At 51.2% G+C, this 24,224-nt stretch overlaps 8 protein-coding genes across 8 annotated transcripts; 5 read left to right on the forward strand and 3 right to left on the reverse strand.

The window, feature by feature from the left end:
• The first annotated feature begins 87 nt into the window (after nucleotides 1-87).
• On the forward strand, nucleotides 88-2,614 carry CSR1 (phosphatidylinositol transfer protein csr1). Its single transcript, XM_018279919.2, has 6 exons — nucleotides 88-189; nucleotides 1,308-1,488; nucleotides 1,564-1,631; nucleotides 1,850-2,019; nucleotides 2,092-2,198; nucleotides 2,290-2,614. Exons 2-6 carry the CDS (start codon nucleotides 1,355-1,357, stop codon nucleotides 2,474-2,476), a joined length of 666 nt encoding a protein of 221 aa, XP_018125254.2. The 5' UTR covers nucleotides 88-189; nucleotides 1,308-1,354; the 3' UTR covers nucleotides 2,477-2,614.
• A 765-nt stretch (nucleotides 2,615-3,379) lies between these two features.
• Nucleotides 3,380-4,717, reverse strand: RPC34 (34-kDa subunit of RNA polymerase III (C); the record flags this gene model as incomplete). Its single annotated transcript, XM_018279920.2, has 2 exons — nucleotides 4,228-4,717; nucleotides 3,380-4,145 (listed from the first exon to the last, which is right to left on the reverse strand). Exons 1-2 carry the CDS (start codon nucleotides 4,479-4,481, stop codon nucleotides 3,380-3,382), a joined length of 1,020 nt encoding a protein of 339 aa, XP_018125253.1. The 5' UTR covers nucleotides 4,482-4,717.
• Nucleotides 4,718-4,826: 109 nt separating this feature from the next.
• On the forward strand, nucleotides 4,827-7,575 carry VE01_10523 (uncharacterized protein). The gene is made up of 3 exons (XM_018279921.2): nucleotides 4,827-5,035; nucleotides 5,127-6,480; nucleotides 6,546-7,575. Exons 1-3 carry the CDS (start codon nucleotides 4,997-4,999, stop codon nucleotides 6,980-6,982), a joined length of 1,830 nt encoding a protein of 609 aa, XP_018125230.1. The 5' UTR covers nucleotides 4,827-4,996; the 3' UTR covers nucleotides 6,983-7,575.
• Nucleotides 7,560-8,948, reverse strand: VE01_10525 (uncharacterized protein). The gene is made up of 5 exons (XM_018279922.2): nucleotides 8,692-8,948; nucleotides 8,400-8,474; nucleotides 8,250-8,280; nucleotides 7,941-8,100; nucleotides 7,560-7,832 (listed from the first exon to the last, which is right to left on the reverse strand). The coding sequence occupies exons 1-5, from the start codon at nucleotides 8,797-8,799 to the stop codon at nucleotides 7,637-7,639; spliced, it is 570 nt and encodes a 189-aa protein (XP_018125233.1). The 5' UTR covers nucleotides 8,800-8,948; the 3' UTR covers nucleotides 7,560-7,636.
• Nucleotides 8,949-9,618: 670 nt separating this feature from the next.
• VE01_10526 (uncharacterized protein) lies at nucleotides 9,619-10,386 on the forward strand (the record flags this gene model as incomplete). Its single annotated transcript, XM_018279923.1, has 1 exon — nucleotides 9,619-10,386. One exon carries the CDS (start codon nucleotides 9,619-9,621, stop codon nucleotides 10,384-10,386), a length of 768 nt encoding a protein of 255 aa, XP_018125232.1.
• Nucleotides 10,387-11,425: 1,039 nt separating this feature from the next.
• Nucleotides 11,426-12,024, forward strand: VE01_10527 (uncharacterized protein; the record flags this gene model as incomplete). The annotated part of the gene is made up of 4 exons (XM_018279924.1): nucleotides 11,426-11,429; nucleotides 11,485-11,567; nucleotides 11,670-11,833; nucleotides 11,871-12,024. The coding sequence occupies 4 exons, from the start codon at nucleotides 11,426-11,428 to the stop codon at nucleotides 12,022-12,024; spliced, it is 405 nt and encodes a 134-aa protein (XP_018125231.1).
• Nucleotides 12,025-13,211: 1,187 nt separating this feature from the next.
• On the forward strand, nucleotides 13,212-15,393 carry VE01_10528 (uncharacterized protein; the record flags this gene model as incomplete). Its single annotated transcript, XM_018279925.1, has 3 exons — nucleotides 13,212-13,278; nucleotides 13,336-13,634; nucleotides 13,687-15,393. The coding sequence occupies 3 exons, from the start codon at nucleotides 13,212-13,214 to the stop codon at nucleotides 15,391-15,393; spliced, it is 2,073 nt and encodes a 690-aa protein (XP_018125234.1).
• A 2,229-nt stretch (nucleotides 15,394-17,622) lies between these two features.
• On the reverse strand, nucleotides 17,623-21,271 carry VE01_10529 (uncharacterized protein). Its single transcript, XM_018279926.2, has 2 exons — nucleotides 17,998-21,271; nucleotides 17,623-17,944 (listed from the first exon to the last, which is right to left on the reverse strand). Exons 1-2 carry the CDS (start codon nucleotides 20,958-20,960, stop codon nucleotides 17,644-17,646), a joined length of 3,264 nt encoding a protein of 1,087 aa, XP_018125249.1. The 5' UTR covers nucleotides 20,961-21,271; the 3' UTR covers nucleotides 17,623-17,643.
• Between the last annotated feature and the right edge of the window lie 2,953 nt (nucleotides 21,272-24,224).

The raw sequence follows: 24,224 nt of genomic DNA on the forward strand, positions 1-24,224 counted from the left end.
GCCGAGCCGTGGAGCCACCGGCGCGAGAAAGCTTTTCGAAGCTCCAGACGCCAATCCGCCTCCTTTTCCGGTCATCCTAACCAGCTTCATCACAATTCATCTCTTCTTTGTATAACAAGACCATCTTCGGCTTTTTGTAACATCATCTGTACCATCACCTTCTGTACCTCATCTCTTCACATATAATTTGTAAGTCACGTCCCGTGTCCTGCCCTGGCCTACTCTGCCCTTCTCCGGCCTACCTGGCTCTTCCCCCAACGAAAAGCCGGTGAGGGCAACCAGAGAAAGGAGACTCGAGTCCGCCAATCCCCCCACCAACAAGGCAGAGGAAGTCTGCATCTCACGCGCCGCACCGTCCGCACCGCACCGCACCGCGCATCTCAGCTGCCTCCGCGCGCTCAACCCATGTCTACCGTCTGCCAGCCAGCCAAACACGCAGCAAGCCGGCTCCTTGGTCATATGCAAGTGCAAGCAGGCAAGGCAATGACACTAGCCACACCGGCTCCGGCGCGTATGGTGGGTGTGTGCGAGCACGCAAGTCAGCACACGCAGGCGGTGTTGGTTGATCTTGGCTCTGGTTTGGCTATGGTTGAGGGAGCTGCACGGGGGGTTGGGGAAGCTGGTTGGTGGCTATATGGGTATGGGATGGATGGGGTACTTGTTGATTTGGTGTACTTGATTCAGTATTGTCCCTGCTGCTGGTCAGAGTTGGCCCAACAGAGAGATCAGCCATACTGAAGACACGATCAATCAATCCTTCCCATCCTCCAACCACCCTCCTACTCCAACCCGTTCTTTCCCTCCCCCGTCTGCACCACATGGCAATCACTCACTCAATTACCCCACGGCCTCGGCCTGCTTCACGGCATACCTCATGGGATACCACACGGCCACCTCCCACTCCTCACTTACCACTAGACGCGTCACCTGACTTCTCTTTCCTCTTCCTATGCTGAGTTGAAGGGAGTGAAGGTGGGCGTCAAGTGGGCGTGGGGTCAATGGATGCTGCGAGAAGAGAGCTGAGTACGGGTCTTCTCCCCCCGTCACCCCCCACCGTTACTTTACACTTCACTGGGCGGGAGTGAACGTTGGCAGGGCGTTGATAGGCGTGGAAGTGGGCTCCTCCCTCCCTTTCTTCCGTCGCCCGTCCCGGCCGGAATTGATTCGCTTACAACTCCGATTCCCTGCTATTTTTTGCACTTTGGGTCTCCCCCACTCTCCGTTTCAACCCCTCCATAACCACCTCACACACACATCCCACACCATCCCACCCCCAAGCTACAATACGCTAACCAACTCCGGTCTAGTCCACACTTCACAGCCACTCACAACAAATTGCCCCACCTTCCCAAAAATGCCCCTCATCATCCAAAGCCTTCGACAGACATCTCGTTCCTCTCCTCTTCGTTCTCTTCTTAACAACAACTTCAAATCTATCAACACTACACGCAACTTCCACGCTTCATCTTCCAACATGACTATCAAGACGTAAGTTATAAACATCCAATCCTCCTCATCTTCCATCTTCCTCTTTTGAAAGCTCCAAATCTGACTTTCCAAAAGTTTCTTCGATGTGACTTGGGAGGGCCCAGTCCTTGACGCCTCCGGAAAGCCAACCTCGAAGGTTGCTGGTACGTGAACCCTCATCAATTCCATCTCACTTCATCCTCAATCATTTCCCTCATCGACATCTCCATCACTGTACCCCGTAATTGAAGTCCCATCGCTCCACGCGTCGGCTCAATTCAAGCTCCTCACTCACAGCTTACCTGGCTGCTGCCCAAAATCTCGCTTCTTCAACAACAACCCCGCAGTGACGTCGGAGCTAACATCACCCCGCCCCCAACAGAGCAATCCGGCCGCATCAACTTCAACCTCTACGACGACGTTGTCCCCAAGACCGCTGAGAACTTCCGCGCTCTCTGCACTGGCGAGAAGGGCTTCGGTTACGCCGGCTCTGCCTTCCACCGCATCATCCCGCAGTTCATGCTCCAGGGTGGTGACTTCACCCGTGGCAACGTAAGCCGAACCCCCCCTCCACCCCCACCTCATCCTCCCCAAACCCAAAACAGCTTGCTAACACCACACCAGGGCACCGGTGGCAAGTCCATCTACGGTGAGAAGTTCACCGATGAGAACTTCGTCAAGAAGCACACCAAGCCCGGACTTCTGTCCATGGCCAACGCCGGCCCAAACACGTAAGCCCATTCATCCCAGCCTCGGCATAACTTTTTTTTTACCTTTTCCCATCTTCCGTCTCTCCAATAGCTAGCTAACCCAATCCCACAGCAACGGCTCCCAGTTCTTCGTCACCACCGTCGTGACCAGCTGGCTCGATGGCAAGCACGTCGTCTTCGGCGAGGTCGCCGACGAGGAGTCCCTCAACATCGTCAAGGCCCTCGAGGCTACCGGCTCCGGCTCCGGAAAGGTCAACTACAACAAGAAGCCCACCATTGTCAAGTCTGGCGAGTTGTAAAGCACTCTCTCTTAACGTAGTAGTGTGAGAAAACTTTATATATATATCCTCGCGGTGCTGGCGACGCTTGAGCGTAAGGTTTAGCTAGCTGCCGTGTGTGTGTGCTCAGAGATGGGCGAATAACAAAAGCTTCGGATCTTTCAATTAGTGATCTTTATTGGAATGTGATGCGTGAATTGTGTGAATTGTTCTTGTTGCCACAGTTACCTATCACCTGTGCCATACTGCAAACACCACTTTTCTCCACCCACGCGCCGAACCACCATAGCACTCTTTCCCTTCCAACATATGAGTTTTGTCATACTCGCATCGCCCAGTAGTCTATAGAGGGGATTGCATATATCTCAGAACCAATACCAGCAATTTAAACTCGTACAATTCACTTCTCCACTTCCATTTGTGAGCAAACTATTTAGCTAAGCTTATCAAGTATAACTCTGCGTGGTTCATCGCCTCTGCTTAAATCACACTTGCTACAGACAACTGATGTCACCACAATCCCTTTCCACACATTTTACACAGTACGAATAGCAACGGTTCGATACCGATAATTTAATCTGATGAGGTTGTCGCTCTTTCGCTTTGTTTCAGAGTAAACACATTATGGCAAGTACAGCTTTCGGTAATTGAATGTTTGTTTTTCAGATTACAGATCTTTGTAATCACCACTCTGGTCTCTAGTCCCTCTAGACTTTCAGCCAGCACGAGTATTTTTGGCCTCAAATACAACACCCCAACCTCACCCCTCCCAAAAAATCACAATAAGTCCACCTAACACCAAAAAAACGCCCCCACCACTTGATCCCAAGGTATACCCCATTAACGCCCTCCCCTCTCCCCCCTCTCCCCTCTCCCTCCCATTTCTCCCCCTACCATTCTCCTTCCCTCATCCCCCCCTTCCCCTCAGAACCCCCCCCCAGTCAACCACTCCTGAAAATAAACACAACTACTCGCACTCACCGGCCCCCCCTCCTCACAAAGCTCAAAAACAGGACACCTCCCACACGGCGCCTCGGTCACTCCATTCCCCCTCTCCACCGCCTCCTCCCCTACAATCGCCTTCCTAACCGCCTTAAACGCTACCCCCTCGGGTCCCGCTACCACTTGCTCGATGCGGCGATCGTAGATGAGAACGTCGAGGAGGGCGGAGATATCGTCTGCGGAGAGGGTGGTGGAGGTGATGGGGGAGGACTCGATGAAGAGGGTTAGTTCGGCGAGGGAGGGGTAGCCGCGGTAGGTGGGGGGGAGGGGGAGGAGTGTTATGGTATCTCCCCCCTGTGCTTGCTTGGGTGCTGGGCGGCCTGCAATCCGTTTAAGCGGCCGGCGGGAGGTAGACCGGTAGAACGACCGCGCTTCGATGTACTTATATAGCACCCCCGTCAAGCCCTCAATAAACGCCTCATCCAGCTCATTATCAGTGTACCACGCCCCTCCCGTCGCCTTTTCAGACGGGCGGAGAGTGGATTTGATGTACATCTTGCGAGTAGGGTGCTCCACGGATTTCATGTCTGAGATCAGCCTCTTGGTCTCGAGAGCTTTGAGGGCGGAGCGCATGAGGGATTCGTGGAGGGCGGTTTTGTTCTTGATGGTTTTGGACCAGATTCCTTCGGTGGAGGATTCGTCGATGAGGGAGTAGACCATTTCTTGTTCGTGGGTTAGGCCGCGGTATCTGGGGGCCGGGTTAGCAAGTGCGTTCACGTCTGTCTGCCGTTTCTTGACGAGGGGGAGGAGGGAGGGAGGGGTAGGCTTACTTGAGAGCATCTTCGAGGGGGCGATACATCCACCCCAACTGCCCATCCCTCACCATCTTGAACAATTTCTCATCCACGAGCCGCTGCGTCACCTCGAGAAGAAGCGCCGCGTCGCTGTCGGGTATGACTCCCATGTCCAGGATGTCTTGTTGCCGGAACACGGTGTCGGGCTCTTCGTCGAGACATTGTTCGTAGACTTGGTTTTTGAGGATCTCGAGTTTGGCGTCGGCGGCGGTTGGGGGGGGGGAGGCCATCGTTGCGGCGTTGGGGGGGGGAGGCGAGGTGTGAGGGTGTGAGGTAGGTAGAGGTTGGTGGTGGCGTGGGCGATTGCCGGTGTAGTTATTGTGGTAAAGTTGGTATGTAAACTCGCAATAGCTCCAGCGACGACTCTTCAATCTCGAACAGGCCGCGCTTCGCAGATCCCTTCTTGGTGCTGAGTCGAAAGTCTATCTGGCTGGAGTTAAGATGGGAAGGCTGGCGCCGAGTAGAAATATAATTTTTGGCGGGGCAAATATGGTTAAGGTTTAGGCGAGGCGGAGAGACGAGGCTACGACGCGAAAGTAGTCGATTTTGGTATGGACCATGACGTCTTGGGTGGTCTTTGCTTGGAGCGAGAGCGAGAAAGTTAGATAAGAGACTACGAATCACGACGGCGACAGCGACAGCGACGGGTTTTTCGTGATCTCAGATACTGCGACTTGAGCTATTGGGTTTTTTATTAAGCACGCTTGCGCTCTATACTAGAATTGGCACACAGAACACCACAGCCATGTCGGCACCTCCAGCAAAACGTGGACCATCAGTCCTGGTATGTGTTTCAGTCCCCTCCTCCAGCATTCGCAACAACGCATACATCTTCTGCCGCCCAATATAAAGACATAATCCTAACTCGCACCCAGGTCACCGACTCCCGCGAGCGCCTCCCACCTCCCCGCCAACCCGCGCGTCCTGCGAGCTCGCCAAGTAACGCCCGCGCCCGCATGCCAACGCGTTACATATCCGTCGACAACGTCCTCCAGAACTCCTCCGAAATCCCCTCCGGACAAGCGCGCCTACCACCTCATGCTCGGACAGCACGTCCGGGCGTGCAACGTAGCATGTCTGCTGCGAATGTATCCCCCGGGACGCGGACGTCGCAGGTTAATATACCCGGGCGCACGACGAAGGTTAGCGAGAAGCTTGTTCTGATCCCGGAACTCGAAGAAGGGGGGGAGATAGAGGAGGGGGTGTCGGAAGGGACGTTCCGGCGTGGATATGTGGAGGAGAGCGAGGATGAGGGAAGGCCGTTACGGAACGAGGAGTTGGATGAGTTGAGGAAGAAGGGCGCGCTGAGGGGGAAGAGTTATGCGGAGCGCTTGCCGAAGGCGAAACGCACGGAGAAGGTGGCGAGGTGCACGGCGTACTGCACGGCGCAGGGATTTAAGATGGCAGCGACGGCGGCGTTTGTGAAGGAGCAGCATGGGGCGAAGACGAAGTTGTATGATGATTGCCTGTATACGGTGTATCATCTCCCGCTCCTGCCGGGGAATGAGGGGTACCGGTTGAGGAGTAGTCCGATTCTGAAGCATCCGGGCGGGAAGGCGGTGCTGGATGAGGAGATTGAGAGGAGTGAGGCGAGGGTGTATCATGAGGGCTATTTTGAGGATACGGATGTGTATGGTGTTCGGGGGGGGGAGGAGAGCCCGGCGGGGGAGAGCGAGGATGATAGGATTAGGCGGGAGGATGAGGAGAGGCGTGGTAGGGAAGAGGAGAGGGTTGCGGCGCAGGGTAAGAGGGGTGATAGCCCGAACCGCCTCGCTCCCGATGCTACCACCTTCGCCGAGATGTTCGTCTTCTCCTACGGCGTAGTGGTATTCTGGAACTTCACCGAGAGCCAGGAGAAGGACACCCTCGCCGATTTCACCTTCACCGAGATGGAGACGGGGCAGTCGATCATATCGCGGCCGCAGGACGAGGCGGACTTTGAGACCGAGGAGCTGCATTTCGAGTATAGCTCGTTTGTGGACAGGCCGAGGGTGTTTAATGATATGATCACGCTGAGGAGTGGGGATCATATGATTAAACTCGCGATGAGCCATGCGATTGCACAGAGTACGAAGTTGAGCTTTTTCGAGGAGAAGATGTCGCAGACTATGCTTGATGCTCAACATGTCCCGAAGCGCCTGGCGTTGACTGGAGAATTGGGGATGTCTCGTCCTGAAGTTGTGAAGATCCTTGGGCGGTTGTTCAAGAGTCGTGTTGATGTGAATCTCTGTAAGTATTTCCTTGCCTCCTATTATGCAGCCCAAGGCTGTGGAATAGCTCCTGATATCCAACAGCATCCAACATCCTCGACGTCCCCAATTTCTTCTGGGACTCCGAGCCCACCCTCCACCCCCTCTACTTCGCCGTCCGCGAATACCTCGAGATCACCCCCCGCATCAAGGTCCTCAACGAGCGCTGCCGCGTCTTCCTCGAGCTCGCCGAGATCCTCACCGACTCCATCTCCGACACCAAGATGAGCAATATCACATGGATCATCATCTGGCTGATCGCCGTCAGTATCGTCGTCACCGTCTCGGAAGTTGTGTTGCGCTTTGGGATGTTGCAGAGTGGAAGGAACACTAACGTACCTGGTGTTTGTGGCCTCGCTAGGGTTGGGGCGTATGGGGGTGGAAACAATAATTTGACGAGGATAAGAGAGAAATTGACGGACGACGATATGCAGCAGTTGTGTGGGATGCCTTATATCCAGACGACGTATAAGGATTTGTGAGCCGCTACCTTGCCGAGCTTGTGGTCGTCCCAAAAAAAATGGCCTCTCAACCGACATTTGAACGCCCACCCCTCTCGCGACAATACCATCCCTCGCCCCCTATTACCCCTGGCTCATCCCCCCCTCGGCGGCCAAAAAATCAATCAAAAAAATCACCAAAAAAAATGGCCTGATCCAGATTCGAACTGGAGTTCTCCATCATTCCTCAATCAACCGCAGACTCGAGATATCCAAAGGTGCGAGCCTGAAGGTATCCAAGATTGGTTGATCAATTGAGGGACGGAAGTCTTAACCGCTAGACCATCGGGCCGGTGGAATTGAAGGGTAGTCGGTGAGAGGGGTATATAAGGTTTAGGCGGCAGGGGGTTTTTCTTTGTTCCTTTTTATGCGGGGCGGCGCAGGCGGCATAAGCGGCATAGGCGGTGTGTGTATGATTAGATAGTGCAGGTTTGTGCGGAGCGGGGGGCGAGTTGTGTTGTTGTGCCCGTGGAGATTGGGGCGTGGGATTGGAGTATTGGGGGTTTGGCGTTGAGCATACGGTTGTTGGGGATTATTCATTTCATAGATAGCAAATTCCATCCTTCATATCCTTGACCCCCTTTTTGTGATGCCCCTTTATTTAACGCTCTGTACTATATCAAGCTATGATCTCCCCTACAAGTTCCAATTCACAGCCTGTCCTTCCCTCCCAGACTTCTTCACATCCCACTCCCCTTTAATAACATCGATCAGCAACTTCAACGCCTCTACCGCGAAATTAACCATATTCTCCGCCCGGTCCGCAGATCCCGTGTCTACTTCCCGGGTGAATGTGCCTTCAGGTGTTGCGACGGCGAGGGCTACGTATCCGCTGTTTCTCTTATCAGTCCCCTTTCTCTTCTCTATATCCTCCCATATACAGCTGATATTCTCCCACTTCATGACAGATACAGATACGGTGGAGAGGCAGACAACTTACGGAGTTCGGTTTTTAGTTGTTCCCCCAGTGGGACCAGCGGTGCCAGACTCGCAGATAGTGTATGTGCTGTCGAGTTTCGGACGGACGTTCTCTGCCATTTTGGAGACGACACCGAGGGTTGGGCCGACGTAGGATCTGGTGTCCTCTTCGGTCCATCCGGCTGGGGGACGTTAGTTTTCTCGGGCTTGGTGGATATGGTGGATATATGGGATATCTCTGGGGTCATGACGGGCAGAGAGAGGTGTTCGAGGACACAGCAAATGAGGGTATAAAAGCATGGATTTGGTGAAGATAGGCTGGGTAACTTACCAAATTGTACCCGTGAAGGGAGGGTATACAACTTCTCTGATATCAGCACTCATTCTCCAAATCTCCCACATCCCTCCTTCCCCTGCTCCTCTATCCATCCCATTCCTCCCTCAGAAACTACCCGCTACCCGCAGCAAGGACTCCACATACCGTCAACCCGCCCTTGTAAAACCTGCTCGCACCCGGCGTGCTCAGCAATGCAGCCGAGATTATCCCTCCGGCAGCCTGCACATAATATCAGCACCTCTGCGTATCTAACTTGTCAACCCGAAAACTCGCTGTGATGAATAATACAGCTGGGAGAAGGGGATGGGCATGTGACCATCAAGAAGCACGGGTGCCTGCGTAACGTATGAAATGAAAGACACCGGATCAAATGGGAAAATAAGTCACATGAGCGACCATATGAGAGGATATCTCATAATATAAATCGTATACGCACCGTCTCAGCCACAGAAACAGTTTCATTTCGTCCTTTGAGGAGCTCAGCGACCTCTTCAACGAGTGGCACCAGGGACCGGGGCGGGAAAGAGGGGTTTAGGCCGAACATTTCGGTGTTGTGTAGTTTATGATAAATGTAATTCAAGGGGTGCCGGGAGACCGAGGTGGGTTGGATAGAGGGGTATATATCCCGTGGTGGATTAGTAACGGGTGTGGACCCCTATGATGGTGTTGGCAGGCGTGACGTGGAAGCTTTGCGGCCCGATGCACGAGATGCGTGGTGGTATGGTATGGAGAAACAAATGCATGACGGGTTGGGATTATATTGGTTTATATCACGAGATTGTGGGGATTTGAGTGAGTTGGTACGGGTTGATACGGGTAGATGGTGGAATTGAGGTATGTAAGTTGTTATTTTATTTTGTTTATTTATTATACTGTCTAATTTTCTGTGATGTAAATGGTGTAGAAGACCGAATATATATAATTTTTTGATAAATTTCGACGAAATATAATGAACAAGCGTGTAGATAAAGACAAAAATATAAATAAAAGACGCTTGAACGAAAAAGTAAAGAGATTCCGAAAGCAAGGGTGGCTTGCTCTAGAATCAGGGTGCGTGCATAGCAAACTCACCGTATATTTGCTTCCTGGAATACATGTATAAATGCAACGCCATATAGAAACATTCCAACAAGTTTGGCATCGCCACAACATGTCTTCTTCTCGCTGGATCCCCCAGAGTCCCCCTCAACGAAGGAGCCACATGAGCCGACATACCTTCCTGCCCCCCATGATGTGGAGAGGTTCCATCGCTCCCGACCGTCATTCGGTGATGGCTACGAGGGGAGGAGATAGAGGAAGGAGTTTCTTCTCTGACCTAACGATCGGAGACGGGAGAAGACCGCACGGCAATAGACGAACGTCGATGAACGTAGGGTATCCCAGGTTTCCGAACCCCTCGGAGTACCCGCCTCCCCCCGGGTACCCATATTACGAATGGGACGAATTTTACGACCCTCAGCCGCCGACTGGTCCACGCCATGAGCATCTCCCTCGGCCAAGACGTGATTCTCATGTTGAGCGAGAGAAAACGCACGACGATACCGCCAACTTTGACAGCGCGTGTGGCAAGTTGTTTCAGCAACTTGAACAAGCTGAACAATTCTATCAGAATTTCCAACAGGAGTTCGACAACGAGATCACGTCCATCAAAAAGTACGCGGGCGATGGTATCCTGAGGGAGCTGTGGTCCCGTCGTATCGGAGTTCCATCATCCCGCCGAGATTCCATCAAGAGTGAAGAAGAGGTCAATGAGTGGGAGGCCCAAATGAGGAAGCCGTGCCAGAAGTTTCGAATCCAGGCGACGAAACTGGACATGTGTCTGCAAAAGGCAACAACTGCCACGATTCCAACCCCAAAGTCGAGAAAGGATGAAACAAGTGTCGACTCAGCAAAACTACTTCAGGACAAGATCGAGACTTCTGGAGAAGGGATTCGGTCTCTTTTGGGAAAAGTATACCGTTCTAGGCAGTATTGCTCTGAACTGGTGAAGGAACTAGGCCAGCTGAAGTCGCTCGTTGATCCCCAGAAATCTCAAGGATTTGACGAGCAAGAAGATGGTACCGATAGTAATGATGCTGAATATGGACCAGTGGCAGATACCGCTCCTGGCAATAGGGGTGCGAGCTGGTGAAGGAAAAACTAGGCCAGCTGAAATCGCTCGTCGATCCCCAAAAATCTGAATAATATGACGAGCAAGAAGATGGTTTCGGTAGGAATGATGTTGAATATAGACCAGCGGAAGATCTTCAATTCTGAGGCGTGTTGATAGGGCGCGTGACTTCAATATTGATACTACAATCTCGATCGCGGGGTCATACTAAATTTAAAATCACAAGAAATATTAGTAGTATCCCATACCTCTGTGAATACAAATCCCACATACCTGAAAAGAAAAAGTGTGGAGCGTCGTCCCCAACAGAGTAATCAGAATCGAATTGTACCAGCTCTACAGCAACAAGTCGCCAGAGAGCCAGCACGTTGCGTATTGTACTTAAGTGTCATGCCTCTATAGTCACCGAACCCCGCCATCTCCCCTCCCCTCTCGGGTCAGGCATCAGGCAGGGACACGGCGGTTCATCTGACATACACGATCTTCGCAATAGCCCTCCCATAGGAACGAACCACACGCCCTCTTCTCTCTTTCAAGATATACAAGACGCGGGCCCGCCCTGCTTTTCTGATGCCAATTGCAGACGTGAAACACGCCAGGCCGTTACCGGCAGACCTGTGCACCTTCCGAAGAAGGGAGTGAGGTGTTTTGAAGATTACTCCGAATTTCTCATATGCAAATAGAATCTGATCCGAAGATCTTCTTGACACGGAGCTTGCGCAGGTATCTGTTTGTAGCATAGAAACGCAACGTTGAGGGGGACGACGCTGAAGAGGAAAGAAAAGAGAAGAGAGCTTTGCGAGCTATTGCAAAATATATTTTGTGACTGCGCGGCCGCGTGCCCCGCTTTGCCTCGGCTGCGGTTAAATCAACGCTAATAGGCGCCACAATAGGCTGTGACGTCACGTGTGTAGCCGTTGACGTGTGCATGGCTGGCGCAGCAGATCAAGATGAAACTATAGAATGCCAATGAGGAGCTTCTATAATTTTTCAACCACAACATCTCTCTGCGCTGTCAGAATTCTAAATACGATATAATTACTATTACTGAAACCTCACAATGTGTAAGCAGATCTAGCCAGGGCAGAAAGACACGAGGAAGGATGCTAACATCCCCAGGTATCGTCTTCACATGTGGCGAACATGAGTTCTCCTCAGAATTGAAAGGTTACGAGGGTGTTACCTGCCAATGTCACAACTGTGTAAGTTCAAACCCGAGTCCCTTGGACCCAGATTCAGGATAGTCTGGCAGGGCGATCGCATTATACAATACAGAGCGTCACTAACCGGTGCAACTACAATAGGGAAACTACTCGGCGACTGTGATGAAGAGATGGAACTGGTTCACATTCTGCTTCGTGCCCATTCTCCCGCTGTCCACGCACGCTTACAAAGATGTTGTCTGTCGAATCTGCGGCTTTGCGCAACCCCTAGAGTACGTCTCCCCTGGATCTGTTCGCGGAATTGGGTATGTGAGAATATTAGCTGACTTTTGGCCCCCACAGTAACCGACAAGACGTCCAACAACAGCACAGAGGTGCGGGTAACGAGATGCAGCCCCAAGGCCAGCCTGGGCCTGGGTATAATCAGCAGCCTGGATGGGGTCCACCACAAGGTCAACAACAGCCCGGTGCAAAGACAAACATGACGTACGGATAAACGGATAAACGGGCACTTGGTGACTGAGACATGCGTTCATGGTACTAGGCGGCCAAAATATGCGATTGTGGGGAACAGGGTCAATTCAAGTAAGGCGTTTTGGGTTGGGATGCCATAGGGCTGGGAAGGCCATTGGTTTTTTCTGAGGGGACAAGACAATACCCCAATGTCGTCGTCGTTTCCAGGCTCATGATTTTGAGTTGGGTACACGCTGTACCTTGGCAGTTTCTTCCCGCGTTTGCCACGCGGTGTACTATAATAATATCTGACTTTCTTATTCCTTGCGGGGGTTCATCACTATCCTCATGGTCTCCATGCGCGCGGCTCATGCATATGGGGGTGAAACTGGTATATGTACCCCATCCTGCAGCTACACTGCTACATAACAATCTCCCGTGCTCCCTCGACCCCAGAGCTTCAAATCAAGAAATCGGCAGCCCTGCCATCTCTCCACTTGCCGGCCGGCAATGGCTTCGTTGATAAGAGCTCTTGTTCTCTAGCTCCCGACCCTTATCTCAACCATGGGCTGGCCATGTGGGGGGTCAGGGGAGGCATCTCTTATCATTGCACAACCGTGCATACGTAAGCAGCAACCCCAGCAGAAAGTTAACTATCTCTGGACTCCTTATCATTTATCAACGCCTCTAATTGCGCCCACGTCGATTTTCGCGTGTCATCAACATATAGATTCCTACCAATGCCGCTTGTCACAAATATCATTGTGGCGCCTTTGTCTTATCCCGGAGCTGGCCGGTATAGTTATACGGTACCACCCGATATATGCGACTCAGTGCCCTCCTTCAATGTTGTACCTTACCCCATATCTCAGAAGGGCTGATGCACGCTTGGAGCAACTACTCCCGAGCTTCAATTCCTTATTCCTATCTACCATGCCATCCTTGCCAATATCGTGGCCGATGCCGGCCCCATTGGCTCATGGCGGCAATGTGCTAGGCTTGACTATCTTCTTTCTTTCTGGGGTGAACTAGATCTTATCTTCATAGCTCCCAATAGCTATGACTGACGCAAGTTTCATTGGACAGTTGCATTTTGACAGCATGTAGGTTTTTCATTCATATATCAGTGTCTCGGCCCAGCTGGTTACGAGACTTTTTTTTATTCCCATTTCTTGTCAACCTTGAAGCTATTACATCTCGCCGCCTTCAGACTCTCACTTGAAGCTCGAGATGGACGCAAACCACATAACCGTCCCTCACCCATTGGGCCAAGCCTGGGGCTATGGAATCATTCTAGGTAAGGCTTTACTATGCCCCTCCACCTGCTTCACACTCTAATACCAGTGATTACCAGGTCTCGGTTCCCTGTTCGCCCTTGGAATGGTGCTCGTAACTTGGATCCTCAAGCGCTACAACCATGAAGTTCAAACTTCCGAAATGTTCAGCACGGCCGGAAGAACAGTAAAGTCGGGATTAGTCGCCTCTGCGGTTGTATCGAGTTGGACTTGGGCCGCAACATTACTACAGAGCTCTAGTATGGCATACAAGTACGGAGTTTCTGGGCCATTTTGGTACGCCGCTGGCGCAACAGTGCAAATTATTCTATTTGCAACTCTTGCTATTGAGTTAAAGCGCCGTTCTCCCAATGCTCATGTGAGTACTTTGCCATTCTGCTACATATCAGCGTACTGAGTATCCCAAACAGACTTTCCTTGAAGTTATCAAGGCACGCTACGGCATGACCACGCACTTGGTCTTCGTTACCTTCGGCCTCTTCACAAACATCTTGGTCACAGCCATGCTCCTGACCGGCGGATCGTCAGCATTCACAGCCTTAACCGGTATTTCGACTCCGGCCGCATGCTTCCTGCTCCCACTTGGAGTCATCGTTTACACCATGTTCGGCGGCATGAAAGCCACATTCTTAACAGACTACGTTCATACCGTCATGCTTCTAATTATCATCATAATTTTTGCATTTACTGCCTACGCTACCAACCACATCATCGGCTCTCCAGGCGCAGTTTTCGACGCCCTTGTTGCCGCCACAGAGCGTCACCCAGTGGAGGGAAACGCAGGAGGCAGCTACCTCACCATGAGGTCCAAGGAAGGCGCCATCTTCTTCGTCATCAACATCATCGGAAACTTTGGAACCGTGTTTTTGGATAACGTGTACTACAACAGAGGAATTGCAGCTTCCCCGGTCGCCGCCTTGCCTGGGTATATCATGGGCGGGTTGTCTTGGTTTGCCATCCCATGGCTCTGCGCAACGACAATGGGCCTCTCGGCACTCGCACTCGAGAACCATTCCGTCTTCCCAACCTTCCCCGAGCGCATGTCGGCAGCTGATGTCTCCGCCGGGCTTGTGCTCCCTTATGCCGCCGTGGCGCTCTTAGGGAGCGGCGGAGCAGTGTGCGCTCTACTTCTCATTTTCATGGCCGTCACTTCCGCAACCTCCGCCGAGCTCATTGCGGTCTCGACTATTTTCACTTACGACATCTATCAGACCTACATCAAGCCTGATGCATCCAGCCGCAGCCTCATTTACATGTCCCACGTCATGGTTGCCTGCTTTGGCCTCGTCATGGCTGCATTCTCAACAGGTCTGTACTACGCCGGCATCTCAATGGGCTTCCTCTACCTCATGATGGGCGTAATAATCTCCGCCGCCGTCCTCCCAGCAACCCTCACCCTCCTCTGGAGCAAGCAGAACAAATGGGCCGCCATGCTCTCTCCCCCTCTCGGCCTCGTTTGCGCCCTGATCGCCTGGCTTGTCACCTGCCAAAAGATGTTCGGCGAACTCACCGTCGAGACTCTGGGGTCCAACTACCCCATGCTAGCAGGGAACGTGGTAGCCCTCCTCTCCCCCGTCATCTTCATCCCAGTCCTCACCTATGGTCTCGGCGCGGATAACTACGACTGGGTATCCATGGGCGAGATCCGACGGAGCGACGACCACGAGATCGCCGAGGCATCTGGAGTTGATCTCGAACTCGTCCCTGGGGAAGCGGTCATATCCGAGGAGCAGCTCGCCGAAGAACAACGGGTCCTTCTCCGCGCATCCAAGATCGCGAAGATCGCCACCATCTCGATGACGCTAGGCTTCCTCGTCCTCTTCCCCTTCCCCATGTACGGTTCCTCCTACATCTTCAGCAAGCCCTTCTTCACCGGCTGGGTGGTTGTGGGGATCATCTGGATCTTTTGCTCGCTGTTCTGCGTTGGGATATACCCGCTCTGGGAGGGAAGGCATAGTATGGCGCATACGTTCAAGGCGCTGTATCTGGATGCGACGGGGAAACAGCACCCGAGTAGGCATCATGCGCATGGGGCTATGATCGTGGAGGATGAGAAGAGTAGTGGGTCTGAGACGCCGCCGGAGAAGAAGGATTTGAGTGTTAGTGTGAGCGAGTGAGGGGGGGTTAGTTTTGGTTCAGCGGGGGAGTAATATATATCAGGAGTCTTATCTCCCACTGTCGTTTTAATATAGGTTAATATATACTATGTATTTTACATTTGAGTCTAGTTACTAGACCACCATTCTGTGATTACAGTCACTGCCTCCCAGGGCAATCATGTGCGTGAGAAATCGCAGCCTTAATTTGTTTTCCGTTACCGACCAGCTCAGATTCACGATTGAGACAGGTGGGCGGGCACAGATGCATTAACTATAATTAGGGAGAGGAAGTTCTTAAGTGTGGAAGAAGATGAAGTAACGTACCAAAACAAGTCACAACGTTTGACAGATAGTGAACTGCGAAACCACGCAACGGGAGCCAGCGCCAAGAGGGGGTTCCCCCCCAAGAAACCACAGTGAGAACCAAATCGACAACCCCCCCGCAACATGACAGTGACAACCCCCCACCGACAACAACCCCTACCGACAAGAACCCCAAAACAACGACAGCATAACCTCAACAACAATCCCCCCTCTCTCACCCCCCGAACCCCTCTCCTCCACCGTCACACACCAACACTTCCATCACACTTCGGCTGCACCACCATGAACCCGTCTTTCAGAGACATCTCCCACCCTGGAATTTTCCGACGGAATTCGCAGGCTCCTTGGGTTGGTTTATGGTGCTGAGAGGTTTGTATTTATAGTGGTTTTTGGGGCTGTGGGGTGGGGGGTGGAGGCGCGGAAGGGGAGGAGAGGGAGGGGAAGAGGGGTGGGTTTGTGGTGTCTCTCGTTGTGTGAGGTTTTATGGTTTTTCTGGAGTGAAGAGGAGGGAGGGTATTTGAGTGGGATATGAATTTGTCGGATTTGCTTCAGCTCGTGTTGGATGGGAGTGGTCGCCGATATGAGAGTGATATTTTGAAGTCTCAAGCACTTACACCCACCATAGCCCCAGAGCAAGTCCAGATGAGGAACTCACCATTTCCTCATCTGGACTTGTGCAATCTCACATCACTTCAACATATTCGAGTTCCCAAAACAATCAGCGAGCCAAGTTATAACATCCTCCCAGCAGCGACTCTCATAACACTCCCCCCACAGCCCATCCGTCATCGCAGCAGCGTCATCTGTATGTATTTCCGTTGCTCCAAATGAGCATAATCATACCCGTCGTACGATGCGCCACGGCAACGGTTTCCAAAGGGCGCCAGTGGTGTTGCAACTGTTGCACCATGCGTCATCATACCAACGATATCCAGAAAGTTCTAGAGGCGCTTCAGCCGCTGTCCTTTCCGCCGTCGCGCTACTGTTGCTGTCGATACATTCTCTCGCCGTTACGCTGTTGCTGTGTTGCTGTCGATACATTCTCTCACCGTTATGCTGTTGCTGTTATGACCTCAGTAACTTGTTTCGCCAGACCTGTCCACGTTCCAACCCTGTGCGCAGCTATTGTAAAGGCAGGGAGGGACTGAACGGCGCGCGCAGGGACCTCATCCAATCATCGTCTAGGAATCCTTTCTGCTGAATAACTGCGTTTCGGCTCTCTTTCTGGGACTTTATACGAATTTTGTAAGCTTGCTGTTGAGGATATACCGTAGCTAGAGCAGGTTATTTATGGGTTCATAGTCGTGCGTATAAAGATGAGCAAAGGTCACCATACCATATACACACCACAGAAAAATAGATCAAAATCCTATAGTTCCATATATAAACCCCACGCCCCTATCTACACTCTCCCTCTCACCGCTACCGCGATCTTGGCATAGTTTCCCAGTGCGGCACGGGTCCGTTCGCTGTCGTCGTCTTTCAGATGGACAGTGAAGTATGAGGGATTCTGTATATACTACCAAGAGTCTAGCATTAGAAGAACTTGCACACAGCACTGACCCCTGAGTTAGCAGTCACCCCGCACAAGCACTGCACATTAAAAGCCCCATTGTACAATATTATTATGCATTGACACTCCTATCGGTAAATGTTTGCCTGCAGTCTATCCCGCATGCTTCCATCCCCCGAACGTATCCCATAAAGCGGCTTCCCAGTAGTACCAGCCGAATATAAACTTCCCAAACGGCCCAGTCCTATCATGCAATTTCCCGACTCCGTCTTCCAGCCTCAGAATTCATTCTGGCCCTCTTGAGAAAATTACAATTTTAACCCAAGTAAAAAAATCGCACCGGTATCAAACTCCCTGTAATGCAAGTAAAAAAAATCGGCGTTTCCTCCCCATATTACAACTTCCCCCCAACCCCGCCCCCAAGCACGATCTCAAGACCCAAAGCTCGGCGCAGCCACAGCCCCAAAGCCGTGGTCCATCCCTCCATCCTCCGACTTCATCGTCCCATTCAGCATCGGACACAGCTTCTTATTCGTCTTGATGTGGCCCGCCTGTCCACAATTAGCACACTTCCTAGACGTCCCCTTCGGCGTAGCATCTGCTGCCGCCGGGGTAGCGCTTGGGGAACCAGCATCTGCGGTGCCCTCTGGGCCGCGATATATGCCCTTCTGCTTTTCGCGCGCGTGGCGACGCTCTTTGTTGCGTTCGAGACGGGCAAGTTCTTTGCGAACACTGGATATACAATTAGTACACGATGTAAAGGAAATTGAAGGGTTAAACCATACCGTTGAGCTTCCTTCTTGTCCCACTCTGGATCGCCGGTAGGCTTAACGTCGTACACATTATGCCCATCTGCGTCCAGAGCGTGGCGGCGCTTGACGTATTCCCTCCAAACCCGCGGATCCGACACGATTTCCTCAACTTCTTCCAGCTGGTTCCATTTGTTCCGAATGCTGCGGACGATGCGATGGGCCTTGCCACCATGTTGACTGCTTGTGCTGAACCTGCTGACTTGACTCACAGAGTCGTCGAAGTTCGCTGGCGTGGCTGCCGAGTGCGGGGTAGCGTTGCGTCCATACGGTTGCTCCATCTCAAGCGGATGATCAAGTTCCATTTCACTACCAGCGTGCTCTGCGGTATCGGAAAGATTGGCCTTTTGCTTCTCCCAGATGCCCTTGATGGCCCGCGTATATATCTCGTTTTGCTTGTCGACATTGTACTTGTGGCCACCATTTGCTTTGCGCTCACGAGCGATAGCATCCTCCGTAGTTGCCTGAGGGCCTTGAATGGTATCCAGATATCCTCCTTTCATGGAGGTCTTGATGAAACTGAACGCCAGCCCACAGCCAGATGGGTCGCCCTCACCATGGAGCTGCAACATAGCCTTTCCTGCTGCGGCATCCAAGAAATTCTTGCTAGTCTTCCAAGGCGCAAGGAGCTGCTCCAAACTATCGCCTTCTTGCTCCTCTTCGGAACCGTCGTCCTGGTTGTCTCTACCGTAACCCGCGTCTTCCAAGTGTCTCAGGCCAACTTGCATGGCGTCAATGGTGCAGACGTCTTCGGGCTTGACCCAGGAGCGGACTGTGGTCTCATCTGGAATAACGTCTCCCGGCTTGACTCGCCAAACCTTCTCATCCTTGTAATACTTGATGAACTCCTTCAGCTTCTGCCTGTTTTGCATATCGCTGGAATCAGTAATGTGAGAGGTGATCTCATCGATCCTCACAGTGTTGGCAGGGCTATGGCGGATTTTTCTGAACGCAATCATCTTCATACGACTCTTCGAGGCATTGGTAACCTTCCTGGACTGCGGGCCAGGAATCTCCATTGAAGGTAATTGCTGCCCGACAGCATAGATATTATCGATGTTACGAATGTGCCACGAAGTTCCATTTACACCAGTGGTATTTCGGATGACGAGGAAATCCGTATTCTTCGGATCCTGCTTGAAGACAGGGGCACGGAACATGGCGTTGTGGAGCGTAGGCACGGTCTCCCCAGGTTCAACGGTGCCGAATTGCGCAAACGGCGACCTATCCTCAGGCATAAGGACACTTGTCTCACCAATTTCGTTCTTTGGCCTCGACGCGTCGTCCGCGTCTTTGCGGCGGTAGTAGTTGATGATTCTGTTGCCCATTCCGAAATTGGATAGAACTGTTGGATGCTCTTCAGAGTACTCGAGAAGCAGAGCTGTTGAATTATCTGCCAGTGACAGATCCTTGGACTCTTTGAAGATTTCCTGGGTAGATAATCCCTTCATGTGCTTCCTCTTCCGCTGCGCAGGCTTCGAGAAATAAATGACGTGGTTCATGAACTTTCCAAACTTCAGCGAGGGCCTGTGGTAAGAACGCGCCTCCTTGGTATAAAGCTTGACTCTGTAGTATGGCCACTGCAATTTCAGAGCAGGCATACTATGTTCAACTGTAATGCTGCCAATCAAGGCACGGACCTTGTTCTGGTGGTTCTCCTTAAGAGCATCATAAGCTTCATCGTTGGAGATGTTGAAGCGTTGAGACAAGCTCTTCGACACGTTGCCACTTCCTCCACGTTTGAAGCTACCACCAAGGCGCAACTGCCTATCCGTCTGGCTTGGCTGGTGCATATCGACAAGTAGGTGAGGATCGTTGAGATCGAGAACGACACGCTTCGCAACACGCGCTGTAGCACGCTCGAAATCATCGAATGAGGGTACCGCAAAGGATGGCATTTTAAGAATGTCAATCTCCTTCGATTTCGACGTCTTCTGGCGTTTAGCTGGGTGCATCTCCATATCCCTGAACCACTCATCGTCCGCATCATCCCAGGTAACTTCAGGAGCCTCGCGTTCCTCAACCTCTGGGGAGGAAGCCTCGATTCTCGATTCCCAATCATCGCAAATGACTTGCAAGTCCGCCCAGCTTATCCCTCCAATCTCCTCATCCGGTGGCGGCGTATCCCAGTCGAAGCCTTCTTCGGACGTTGCTTCATCCGACGACTCCTCCAATATCGGGATAATGCCTTTAGCCACCGACTCCTGGATCCTCTGTAGTTTGCTGGAATGCGAAGGCCCTGCGACGCGAAAGCTCTTCTCTTGCTCGGGCGCGAGATCTAAGCTGACTCTTGTCGGGTTGACCGGCTTTGGCGGCTTGATAGGTTGTTTCGGGATGTAGTGTGCCTTCTTCGGCGGAAGCAACTCGTTCCAGTTGATGGTGATGCCTTGTTCGAATGTAGGCCATGCCTGCTTCACCAACTCCTCCTCGGTCTCCGCAGGAGCTGGGATGGACAGATCTTGGTTCGCCTCGTCGGATGGTTTCGGTTCTTGGTCGAAGCTCATAGACGGAAATTCGGCAGATGTATCCAGAGACGGCAGAGATGAAGGCAGAGTCAGGCGACTGCCTATGCTTTGAGTAGTCTGCGAGTCGTCGAGCTGCTTGATTTGAACCCCGGTATGCCTATCCTCCCCTTCGAAAGGCGACGAACCGCGAAGCTCTCCGAAAAGATCATCGGTATCATGGCTGGTTCCTCCATCATCTGTCAGGCCTGGAAGATCCGCGCCACCTCCATTTGTCGCTTCCTCCTCGTCAGGTAGGTCGTCGTCGCTGATGTCTTCGAAGTCCTCCGCGTCATCCGCCTTCTCGCCAACCTCCAGCGGCCTATCGAGGTTCAAAGCTCCCTGGTCATCTGGGTTCTCCTGGTTCGAAAGAAAGCGCTGCAGTATCTTGTCATCTTCAGCTGCCTGCTTGTCCCAGTCCACATCATCCAGCGACATCGTTGCGGTCGCGTTCGGTCCGTGAAACTGATGTGGCGTGCGCAAGATCAGGGACACTGTCCCTTTGTCGCGCCTTCGGGTGTAGCTATCTCATCAGGGTATTCTGGTCGTCGACACGATCTGGGTGTTGGGTTCTTGGTATCGTAGGAATACGCGCAGAGCGACCTAGGCCTGTGGTGGCGACGTTGGCTTCATTTATAGGTGAATCTGCTGATGTAGTTGTGAAGTTCCAACTCGGGATGTTCGCGCCAACCCCAGCCGCTAGCGCGATCGAATAGCGGAGTCAGACCCCAAGTCACGTGACTTCTGCCTGGATTGCATCGTTGGAACCAACAACACTACTTTCCAGTATGGAGTATTGATATATAATATATGAAGTCTATATGGATAACTGAGAGGTGAATCGGTGTCTTATGATCATTTCTAAGTGTTGGTGTCTCGAATTTTTTATATTCTCATGCAATGAGTTATATAATTATTTAATAATTACCCCATTGGTATGAGAACTATTATGTCAAGACCCACAAAACTGAGCTTATAGATACCTCAAGAACCCCTCATGAGATTCATAATTGATCACCTTCACATATATATTACAGTGTTCGGCACGGATACCAAAATACCCGTGGTATCCGGGTATATCCTCGAGTAATTACCTACCCGGCGATATTTTAGGAGTATCCGGCGTATCCGGATACTCTCGAGTAGTATCCGGATACATGCCAAGAATAGCCAAGAATAGCCAAGACCTCTTTTTTCCAACGTCGTGAGACCTGTAGTAATGCTGTATAAAGTGATAATTATCCTCAGAATGAGCGACTCGTCGTTATCAGATATACCGACAGAGCTTGAGGGCTATGATAGCTATGATACTCATAATGAGCCAAGTCTGCCGACGCTGCCGCCCCCTATTCATATTCAACAGGATTTTAATCCTACACCGCTCCGACTTCAGCCTCCAGGACAAATGCTGCCACCGACGTCGTCAATACTATTTACAAAGCTATTGTATTCGCGATTGATACTTGATAGCCACCCACCTACAGTTAAAGTAACTTGCTTGCAACCAGACTGCGGATATTCACCTACTCCGCAGCCATTAAGTCAGACATCAACTGGTAATCTTTGGAAGCACTATACCCTAAAGCATCCAACAGTAGCATATACAATGAAAGGTCCTACGATTACGCCGTCAAGCCCATCAAGTAGTGCATCGTCGTTTTTTGAGCCACGGCCGCGGAACCCGCAAGTCCAGCCTGCTCAAGCTCAAGCATCAAATCGTAGAGCAAAATACCGAGAGTTATTACTCTCATTTGTTGTATCGAATAACCTCTCCTTACGACTTATTGAGAGCTATTCGTTCCATCAATTAGTACACTTCTTAAGCCCAAGTACTCTGTCGATATCGTCACGAACGCTACACCGAGAGCTACAGCGGCAATTCTCATATCACCGAGGATTGCTACAATTAGAACTCCAGTCTCATATTACCTGTGGCGGCCGGATATCTATTACAACAGATGCATGGACTGCGCGGAACTATACTGAGTACGCTGCTGTCACAGGTCATTGGATTAATGAGAAGTGGCAGCACCGGTGCGTATTACTTGATGTAATCCACCTTCAAGAGCCAATTCATAGCGGTGAATATCTTGCTCAAGAGTTAGCTGCAGTAACAGATAGCTTCGAAATTACAGGTGCTATCTTTACTTGTACGCGGGATAATGCCTCAGCGAATACTGTGATGCTTTCGGAATATGAGAAAATAGCTAGTGAGCAGCAGACGACTATTCAACAGCCATGGACGTTTACTGTAAAGGAAGGGGACGTTCGGTGTATTGCTCATATTATCAATCTTGCAGTTCAAGCTGCTCTAAAGAGCTTGAAAGCTAGCCCAGATACAGAAACAGAAGCGTACTGGTGTGAGCAAGGGCTTGCCCGGATTCCGCAGCGTATTAATAACGCTTCTACTGAAGTATCAGCTACGCTTGAGAAGCTCCGAAGGCATATTTATGTCTTTCGAAACCGAAGAGCATGGAAGGATGCTTTACAGAAGCAGATAAAAGCTGCAGGCCAGAAGCCACGCCAGTTGTCACTTGATATGCCTGTACGCTGGAATTCAACGTACTATATGCTTGAAACAGCTATAAAGCTTCGAATACCAATTACTGCAGTATGCTCAACGCAGAAGCTTGATATTAGTATGAAGGATATTGCGTTAACAAGTAACGATTGGGCTATTATTGAAGCTCTTGAACGATTATTCTTAATATTCTTAAAGCCGTCAAGACGGCTACAAAGCGATTCATATCCAACGCTTAACTTTACTATTCCTCTTTACTTAAAGATGATAAATAAGGTCACATCGCTACAAGAAGAGCTTGGTAGAAGCTCTGCAATTGGAGTAGCTTGTGGAGCTGCGCTTCAAAAGCTTAATGAGTATTATACTCTTACGACGAATCAGCAGTGTAAGCACTCAGCTGTTGCTACAATTTGCGACCCACGAATGAATCATACAGTATTCAAGAAGATATATCCAAATGCTATAGATGATACACGAAGATTACGAGCAAGAGCGCAGTTCGAAGACGTTTGTAGAACGTACCAAAAGCGAGAGTATCACCTTGATACAGAGCGAATTACCCACGAAACAGCTCTTGCAGAAGCAATAGGTGCTACTGCCACAATAGATCAAGAACCCGATTCCGACGAAGATCTATTTGCGTCAGAAGGCTTAGCTTTTCAAGAGCCAGAATGGAGGCGCTGGATGCTTGAACCACGGCCTGGTGAGCATACCGATATTCTCAAATATTGGTGCGCAAAGCAATACCAATATCCAGTTATTGCCCGTATTGCTCGAGATCATCTAGCAATTCCAGCGACCTCTGCAGCTTCTGAGCGGGTATTTAGTAATGGAAGTGATATTATCACAAAGAAGCGGAACAGGTTGTCACCGCCTACTATTAGATATTTACTGTGCTTACGGAATTGGGGTAAAATACAGGAGGCTGATAGCGATGGTGATGATGCTGACGATGAAGCACCTGAATAGAGGCTTACGGAAAAGGGGGGGGTCTTGCGGTAAGGGGTTTACTATTATCAAAAGCTTCATTTTTTTTTATATACGCTATTCCTATTTTTATATACGATATTCAGCCTCATGTATCCGGATACTTACCTACCCTACCCGTCAGATCGTCGCCGGGTATATACCCTACCCGTGGGGTTCACGGATACTACCCGGATACGTATCCGCCGAACACT

Source organism: Pseudogymnoascus verrucosus (genome assembly GCF_001662655.1).
Source record: "Pseudogymnoascus verrucosus strain UAMH 10579 unplaced genomic scaffold scaffold_83, whole genome shotgun sequence".
Taxonomy (NCBI): Eukaryota; Fungi; Ascomycota; class Leotiomycetes; order Thelebolales; family Thelebolaceae; genus Pseudogymnoascus; species Pseudogymnoascus verrucosus.